The sequence below is a fragment of the Dreissena polymorpha genome, chromosome 5 (assembly GCF_020536995.1).
Source record: "Dreissena polymorpha isolate Duluth1 chromosome 5, UMN_Dpol_1.0, whole genome shotgun sequence".
NCBI classification, from domain to species: Eukaryota; Metazoa; Mollusca; class Bivalvia; order Myida; family Dreissenidae; genus Dreissena; species Dreissena polymorpha.
In genome coordinates this window covers 29,480,241-29,490,037 of record NC_068359.1, presented here as the reverse complement: position 1 = coordinate 29,490,037, position 9,797 = coordinate 29,480,241, and the positions used below count along the sequence as shown (strand labels likewise).

The 9,797-nt window shown below is 39.4% G+C and overlaps 1 protein-coding gene across 3 annotated transcripts; it reads left to right on the top strand.

Annotated features, from left to right (window-relative positions):
• The first annotated feature begins 2,351 nt into the window (after positions 1-2,351).
• On the top strand, positions 2,352-5,729 carry LOC127882209 (prestalk protein-like). Of its 3 annotated transcripts, XM_052430720.1 has the most exons (3): positions 2,352-2,679; positions 3,481-4,221; positions 4,384-5,729. In XM_052430720.1, the coding sequence occupies exons 1-3, from the start codon at positions 2,412-2,414 to the stop codon at positions 5,481-5,483; spliced, it is 2,109 nt and encodes a 702-aa protein (XP_052286680.1). In that variant the 5' UTR covers positions 2,352-2,411; the 3' UTR covers positions 5,484-5,729. The 3 variants fall into 3 exon arrangements, with proteins under 3 accessions (XP_052286680.1, XP_052286681.1, XP_052286679.1); XM_052430721.1 differs by having other exon boundaries at positions 3,491-5,729; XM_052430719.1 differs by having other exon boundaries at positions 3,481-5,729.
• Positions 5,730-9,797: the final 4,068 nt, after the last annotated feature.

The following is a 9,797-nucleotide window of genomic DNA, read 5'->3' as shown; positions in this document are numbered from 1 at the left end:
CTAATATGCATTTTATTACATTTATGTTTAATGCGAACCTGTTACATTTCACTATCAAAAAATGAAATGTTGGTATTACGGTGCTGTTCACGAACATTCGAATTGAATACATTTAGCATATTATGCATTTGCTTATTTATAACAAGAATGCCCTTATATGTTAATTGCAATTTTCACATTTCTCCCCATATCAATATATGTTGTATTAGAAATGTTGTTGTTGTAATATAAGCCGTACATTTTACACTTGAAGTCGCTTTAAGCTGGCTAAGCCGCGTTGAAATCACCTTTTTGTTGTTCTTACTTTAGTTAAAACAATATTTAAGTTAACAATTTATAATGATTTCCCTTGTTTATGATCCACAGAAAATAAATATATAATTGGAAATCATTTAAGTAATTAAATAGTTTTCTTTTCTTGTGTACAGTACATAACAATGCCTTAATGTTCCTTCATTCTGAGATCCACGCAACATACTGTTATTTATTAATCATCGACAATTACGCTGAGATTAATAAGCACGTGTGGCAATTATTATGTTGCCCAAACTGCTTAATAATATTGTGCATCAAACGGTATAACACGTTTTATAGAACACACACCTGGTGTGGTTAAACTATTTATTGTGTTTGTTTTCTCATTACTCGTTCATATGTTCAAGAAATAAAGATAAAATAATAACCTTTTATAAAGTATGTATAGCACCTACAATTTTGAATAATGATCGAACAGTAATGACCATGCATTTGATATAAAATCTGTGTAAACTCTTTAAAATTACGTCTATTTCATATGTATAACACGCTTTGTTTGTCGGACAAAATGGCGGCTAGATAAGCGTTGCTGAGGGGTGTGTGAAAAATCGATATCTGATTGGCTGATCGACAAAATGTGGGCGGAGTTGGCGACTGGTCAATTCGCACGAAACACTAAAATGTTCCCAAAGTCAGGCTGCCACCGATCATAAACCAACGCAAGCAAATGAAGCGTTGTTATTTAACAAACGATAACATAAACGATATACCTCGAGTATTTCCACACAAACACACTCACTAAAAAAATTCTTTGATTTATATATATTAAGCGGAGGCGGAATGGAGGTACGATAATTTTTCTAGCAACTTTCTGCTTACAGCGTTCTCTAAGACTGAGAGAAGGGCGCTTTGCGTTGTCTGCGAAAGACGCTAAGCGCGTGGTCATGTGACTCGGACCCCGGCGCCCGATTGGCTGAGCGCTATGCAACATTAGGCAACCTATTGGCACAATTCCAATCCGCCCCGCGTCTTTACATAACTTAGAACCAAGCTCGATTCATAAAACCTTTTATGTGTGCATAAAATTTCATAAATGGATTTCGAAACCGTTCCGTAGCAGGAAGAATTATGTCCATATATAATATAGTCATATATTTTGGGCGGGGCATTGGCACGTCAGAGATGTTTTAATTCCACATTTTGGAAATCCTTCACACATATGTTCTGTCTGTGGACTGGCACCAGAGTATGTGGGGGGCACCTGTCCGGTACGGCGACCACAAAGCAAGCTCACATGCTCCTTTATATATCGGTACCCACAAAAGAAGATAATCTTTACACAAGGAAAAATGAAAGGGATTTTAAACATGTATTTATTTGAATACAATTCGATATGCTCTATCATGAAATCTTTTGTAATGTTTACTCGGCAAGCGTATCAAAAACCTATGTATGAATCTGTACGAATTAAGGGTTAACATGTATAAAAATGACATGTTTGAACTCGATATTACATGGCATAAATGAGATTATTATGAATATTTCGGCAAGTTTTAATTAATAAGATACATTAATTATAAATTTTGGCATTCATGCGCATGACGTAAAACAATCTGCAGCCATTTTGAAAGTGAAGGAATTATTTTTGTGCGAAATTGGATGATTACTTTAACAATCAACAGTATTGCGGACAAAACAAAAGGCACATACACGTAGTAAGAATAATTGTACCTTTTCCGAAAATATCCTGATCAAACAAGGCATTTTCGATAGGACGCAATTGTAACAATAAGAAAGTATCTTAGTTTCGGACGGTAATAATTCCGCACAATGTTATAACATAATATACGGACATTACCGTGCTACCGAGCATCATTTTTATTTAACTTGAACATGGTTCTGATAAATTCACTGAGATGATTCTTATTAACATTTTTTACTACCCGTGTATCCGCGATGACGTTTGGTTATATGAATGTCAAATCAATTGTCTTTTAATATTGTCGGAAAACTCCAAACGGACCACGGTAATTATGGTTCGATTGGGCGATTGAGCAACGTCACGACGTCATTAACGTTATTGCCGTTAGTAACGCGTTTAGCAATACAAGAGAACAGACGCAACGACACATAGAGAAATATTTTAATAAACACAAATGTACGATATCGCACTGAATCAAGAGACGCGTAATCTTTTCCAGCTTACCCCAGTTGGAAGGTATTTCGTATCCCAAGGGAGCTATCCAGCATTCATGAACGACATGATTATGCCCATGATTGCGCAACTTGCGGTAGAACTTAACAAATCCGGCGTATCATGCAGTGAGATGTATCCAATAGTACGACGGCGAGTGCAGAACTACGTACTCGAACAGGCTACAAAAGAAGGATTTCTATGCGCCAGGCCGCGTCGCAGAATAAGACGTACGTTTTATCGTAGATCTTTGATTAAATGTAATATAATTCCGCGTTTACACTCCAAATACAATGCAAATGTATCGTCTTAATCGATGGTCATTTGATAACATTATAATATTTTTAACATACACATCTAGTATTTGTAAATGAATATCCATATTTCAAGTCTCGATGAGGCGCCGAAAATCATCTTAAATTCCTAATTCTAAATTGTATTCCACTGATGAAACTTTATTCGTGTTCTCCTTACCAGATAATGTTCAGAATGGGAAGTAACGGCTTACTTCCCGTTTGTTTAAAACGTTTAACACGAGTTTATCGTCGTTATTTCGAAAACCGTCAATCCGAATTTCTGATTATTTCTAAGTATTGCGTTTTCAATTTGTACTTTCGTTAGTTAATTAGAAAAAATAATGTTCAAGTCGAACTCCGGTATTCCTTATTACCGCTATATCAAGCCCGGTCCTATCTCGAGCTATCATGGCTCGATTGCTCTTTGTCATAGGTATTACTTAAAACTACCCCGGATACTCATAAATATTTTAACAGAACCCGATGTATGGAAATATACTAAAAAGTACCCCGGAGTAAGGCCGGTTGCTTTTAAACGTATTTTCCATACACGGTGTTCATGGATGTAGATTAAAGAGAACCAGTGGTACTTTTAAGTAGTGCCTGAGTCGACAACAACCAATGGAGAGTGTAAATGCTTATTTATCAAATGATAAATCGACATCTAATCGTCAAGTTCCAAGTATATGTTCACACCTATTGATACAAACAAACGCGTTCCTCTTGATTTCACAGAACAAAACAGAAAAGAACAGAAAAGAAAGGGCTGCACAGATGACAAGGGCTGCATTGATGCCAAGGGCTGCATTGATGATGACAAGGGCAGCGCAGATGACAATGGCTGCATTGATAGAAAGGGCTCCGCAGATGACCAGGGCTGCAATGATGCTGCCAAAAGCCACCAAGATGGCAAGGGCTGCAGAGATGACAAGGTCTGCATTGATGTTAAGAGCTGCAATGGTGATGATAAGGTCTTCACAGATAGCAAAGGCTACATTGATAACAAGGGCTTCATTGATGACAAGGGCTGCATCGATGACAAGGTCAGTCCTGATGAAAAGACCTGCACTTATGACAAAGAAGGCACTTATGACACGGGCTGCCATGACGATGACAAGGGCTGCACTACTGATGACAAGGGCAATACATATGACAATGGCTGCATTGATGACAAGGGCTGCCATTATGATGCCAAAAGCCGCCAAGATGACAAGCGCTTCACAGATAACACAGGCTGCACACTTGAAAAGAGCCGCGCAGATGACAAGGGCTGCAATCATGAAAAGGGCTCCAATGATAACTATAAAGGCTGTACTGATGACGACACAGGCTGCAATTATGATGACAATGGTTGCAGTGATGACTCGGGCTGCACAGGTGACAAAGGTTGCGCAGATGCCAACAGATGCACAGATTACAAGGGATGCCTAGATGACAAAGGCTGTGCAGATGACAAAGGCTGCGCAAATGACAAAGGTTGCGCAGATGACAAAGGCTGCACAGATGCCAATGGATGCACAGATGGCAAGGGCTGCGTAGACGACAAAGCCTCCGCAGATGACAAAGGCTGCGCAGATGACAAGGGCTTCACAGATGACAAGGGCTGCACAGATGACACGGGCTGCGCAGATGACAAAGGATGCGCAGATGACAAAGGATGCACAGATGCCAATGGATGCACAGATGGCAAGGGCTGCGCAGACGACAAAGCCTCCGCAGATGACAAAGGCTGCGCAGATGACAAAGGCTCTGCAAATGACAAAGGCTGCACAAATGACAGGGGCTGCGCAGATGACAAAGGCAGCACAGATGACAAAAGCTGCGAAGATGACAAAGGCTGCGCAGATGACAAGGAATGCACACATGAAACGGGCTGCGTAGATGACAAAGGCTGCACAGATGACAAGGGCCTCACATACGACAAGGGCTGTAATGATGAAAATAGCTGCACTTATGACAAGAGCTGCTCTGATGACACGGACTGCGCAGATGACAAAGGCTGCACAGATGACACGGGCTGCGCAGATGATAAAGGCTGCGAAGATGAAAATAGTCTGACAGATTACAAGGGCTTCACAGATGACAAGGGCTGCACTGATGACACGGGCTTCGCAGATACCAAAGGCTGCGCAGATACAAAAGGCCGCTCAGATGACAATGAATTCCCAGATGACAAGCGCTGCGCAGATGACAAAGGCTGCGCAGATGGCAAGGGATGCACTGATGACACGGGCTGCGCAGATGACAAAGGCTGCATGCATGCCAATCGATGCACAGATGTCAATGGCTGCGCAGATGACAAAGGCTGCGCAGGTGACAAAGGCTGCGGATTTGACAAAGGCGGCGCAGATTACAAAGGCTGCGCAGATGACCAAGGGTGCGCAGATTACAAAAGCTGCGCAGATGACAAGAGTCTCACAGATGACAAGGGAGGCATCGATGACAAAAGCTTCACAGATGACACGGGCTGCACTGACGACAAGGGGTGCACTGACGACAAGGGCTGCACTGACGACAATGGATGCACAGATAACAAGGGCTGCGCAGATGACAAAGACTGCGATCATGACAAGGGCTGCAATCATGATAAGAACCCCACTGATGACAAGGGCTTCACAGATGATAAGGGCTGCACATATGACAAGGCACTAACTTACAAGGTATTTGCAAATGACAAGGGCTGCAATGAATATAACACGGGCATCACTGACGACACGGGCTGCACTGATGATGACTAAGGGCTTGAGGATTGCATGACATTGGGTGATGACAAGAAACGCTCGGATGAAAATAACCTGCAGCCATTTAAGGAAGACGCCAATAGTGGCTTTACAAAGAAGAAGGTGTCGGGCACAGGATGGCGACTACTTAAAAGAATCCGGGTAGTATTAAGACGATTATGTTGCATTCAGACGATCAAAGACTGACTCGAAACAAAAAAATGTGCTTTTGTTATTCCATTTAAATAAAGTTTGATAAACATAGTTATCTTCATAATATGTATGATATTATTTAATTTACCAAATATAAATTGTATGCAACCACGTTAGTGAATTTGCATGAACCACAGAAACACAGGTTTGTGCCTTTGAAATTTAATTCATGTTATTAGTCTGCGATGATAAAAAACAAAAATTTTCACAACATTACCAGCAGCCTATTGCCGTCGTAAAAACACGATTGTATTTTGAAATTTAATTAAGTTAACATTTTAGGTCTTAAAATGCCCTGTAAACGTGCTAAAATCTGAACCGATACTTTATAAGTACATCTTTTCCAGTTAATTGAAATACTAGTATACTCTTTTGTTTATGTATTCCTTATTTACTCGCTTGCCCATGTGAGATTTATGTGGTGATGTACACATTTACGTTTATTAAACTTAGTTCAGTACTTAACAGATTGATTCATATACGGAAAAAGGGTGTATACTGTATATTTGTAATTGTGATGCCGCATTTTTTGCTGTCTATACCCGTTATAACTTTTAATTCATCAATATTGTCAATCAATGTAAATGAAAGAAAATGAACATTACATTTAAATACATGTACTGTCACGTACATCGCTTTTTGTAAGGATTTGTTGTAAGGTTGATTAAATGCACCTTATACAGTTTCGATCGCTCATGAAAAATTAAATTCACAAGCACACACATATTATTGATAAATATAATTATATAACGGTATGTTTTATTATGTTTGGAAGTGCTTCTGCAAGAAATAATACGGCTAATTCATAGCTTTGTTTTGTGAAATGTCGGTGTTTAGTCTTCGGTCCTCTTTTACTATGATGCTAATGGCGTACTCGCATTTTTATAAAGATTCGATTGAATGTATTAATATACAATATTGGTACTAAATATGATATAATTGAAATATGATTTAGGTGTTACAATGTTTATTTCGGAATTTCATATCGATTTATTGACTAAACACATGCCTGTCTCCATATGTTTTACGTTTTTATTACAAGTAATTTTGCCAACCAGTCAGTACAGAAAATCCCAAATGTAAACAATAACACAAACTGGTCTATATCTGCCGCCTCTTCCAGCTATCGGACGGAAGCGATGGCAGAGGTTCTAAAAATAGGAGACGTGCGATCGAACGATTCGGAAGAGCTCTGCCTATTCCAGAAGCTCTTCTGTTTTACCAATCGAACCGGCCACCAGGCTTCATATCTAACGCATACTGTATATAAATAAAATGGTTCCAAGGCTGTTCTGCGGCTTTTAAAGGGGCCGTCCAACAGATTTTGGCGTGTATTGAAGCTTGTAATTAAATGCTTTATATTGATAAATTTAAACATTTGAACTAAAAATCTCTAGTAAAAAAACAAGAATACAATTTTAAAAAAAGGAAAAAAGGAACCCTCAACAGGGCTCGAACCACTGACCCCTGGTGTCCTGGAGTAAAAATCTCCCGCCTAGACCACTCGACCATTCATGCTCATGCTTAGATCGGATGTATTTTTTAGCTATATAAGCAATCCTCGTAGTATCCCAAAATAAAACGACAACAACAGACCTTTCCAAATTATTCAATCGTTTCGCGTCGCACGACGCTTTATAATTTTCAGGTTTTCAAATCATCAAAATATGCACATAATAAATATTTAAGAGCATGGTAAATGGTCAGTATTATTATTTCCTCAAAAATATCATAACTAAAACGAAAATTTGCGAATCTGAAACAATTTTTTTTTATTTTGTCAATTTACCAAAACGTGAAATCTGTTGGACGGCCCCTTAAACACATACAGTTTACGATAACTTCTAGATAACTATTATCACACGAGTGTATTTCGGAGTGTCACACATGAAGTTTAATGTTACTTCTATATTATTATTAACACGTGAAAGATTATATTGCTCGTCACAACTTACTTTTAAGGTTACGTCTACATAATTATTAACAAGACAAAGACGTAACTGCAGCTTAACGCAAATAAAGTTTAGGATTACTTCAAAATAGTTATGGCCATATTTTGAAGACTGTTGTGTGTCTATACGAAGAATGTTGACATTTAATTCACTGTTTAGCGTGTTCGTGTGCTGTGGATGGGCTCCTGTTCAAGTTCATGCAAGACCACGCATATTTGATTCTCTGTTTAGAGTGCCCGGACGGGTGCATGCTCAAGGTCGCGTAAGGCCATACACATTTGATTCTCTGTCAAACGCCATGTTTTGAAGCCTGTTGTTTCTATACGAAGAATGTTGACATTTAATTCTCTGTTTAGCGTGGTCTTGTGCTGTGGATGGGCTCCTGTTCAAGTTCATGTAAGACCATACACATTTGATTCTCTGTTTAGTGTGACCAGGCGGGCTCATGCTCAAGGTCATGTAAGACCATACACATTTGATTCTCTGTTTAGTGTGACCAGGCGGGCTCATGCTCAAGCTCATGTAAGACCATACACATTTGATTCTCTGTTTAGTGTGACCAGGCGGGCTCATGCTCAAGGTCATGTAAGACCATACACATTTGATTCTCTGTTTAGTGTGACCAGGCGGGCTCATGCTCAAGCTCATGTAAGACCATACACATTTGATTCTCTGTTTAGTGTGACCAGGCGGGCTCATGCTCAAGGTCATGTAAGACCATACACATTTGATTCTCTGTTTAGTGTGACCAGGCGGGCTCATGCTCAAGGTCACGTAGACCATACACATTTGATTCTCTGTTTAGTGTGACCAGGCGGGCTCATGCTCAAGGTCATGTTAGGCCATGCATATTTGATTCTCTGTTTAGCGTGACCGGGCGGGTTCATGCTCAAGGTCATGTAAGGCCATGCATATTTGATTCTTTGTCAAACACGACCGGGCTCCTGTTCAAGTTCATGTAAGACCATACGCATTAGATTCTCTGTTTAGCGTGGCTCCTGTTCAAGTTCATGTAAGGCCATATACGTTTGAATCTTTATCTAGCGGGACCGGGTTGGCACATTTTCGAATTCATGTAAGCCATGCATTTGATTATCTGTTAAGCGTGATCAAAGGGGAGGAGACAACCTGTTCATGTTCGTTTAAGGCCATAAAAAATAGATTCTCTATTGAGCGTGGCCGGGCGAACAAGCTCGAAGGCGGGCTGCTTTTCAAATTCATGTAAGGCCATTCATGTTTAGCTTGGTCGGGGTCGCCGTCCGTCCGAAAATACTACTTTTAACATAGTGAATAATCATGTCATATTGTATTAACAATGCCTTAACTGCCCATTCGCCATAAATGCCCCTATGTTTCGATGAACCATGTATTCGTGATAGTTTACATACTGTTGCGGCTTTCACAGATCTAATAGTAAGTCGAAAAATGATGCCACGACAAATTCTCTATATCTTCGAAAATTGAAATCACGACAAGTTCTTTCTTTATCTTCGAAAGCAAATAATTAAAAATTAACTTTTCCGTTAACAAATCAGTATTTTATATTATGAGAATGGTGCTTTAGTTAGTGAATATACCTTTAAATTATTATTTTGTTGTATTGTATTTTATAGCAATGTATTATATTTTTGCTGTTTTAACAACTTTCAAAATATGTATCCAAACAAATGTAGATCTAAAATCTAAGGCGATATAATGGTTCTTAACTACAGTACATACTAATGATGGTGTCCTAATATTGATCTTCTGTTTTTCTTGTGTCTTCTTTAAACATACTAGAGTGCATCACGTCATAATATTGAAAAAATGTACATGAACTATTGAGTTATTTTTGATATGATGATGATAAATATGGATAGTGGAACAATACGCATGGTCAGTCAAAGCCCACCAGCATATTTTTCTGTGATAAGACTAGGTAGACTAGTCCACTTTCCTCTTTGATAAGACAATAAAGACATGTCCACTTGCCCCTGTGGTCCGTAAAAGTAGTCCAGTCGACATGCCTCTGTTGTCAGTCAAATTAGACATGTCCACTTGCCTCTGTGGTCAGTCAACGTAGACCACTCCACTTGACTCTCCGATGTGGTCAGTCAAAGAAGACATGTCCACTGGCACCTGTGGTCAGTCAAAGTAGACATGTCCACTTGCCACTGTGGTCAGTCAA

Coding starts and splice junctions, on each gene's coding strand:
- LOC127882209 (XM_052430719.1), top strand. CDS start 2,412: ATGTACGATATCGCACTGAATCAAGAGACGCGTAATCTTTTCCAGCTT. Junction 2,680..3,480: donor GCCGCGTCGCAGAATAAGAC/GTACGTTTTATC, acceptor TTGATTTCACAG/AACAAAACAGAAAAGAACAG.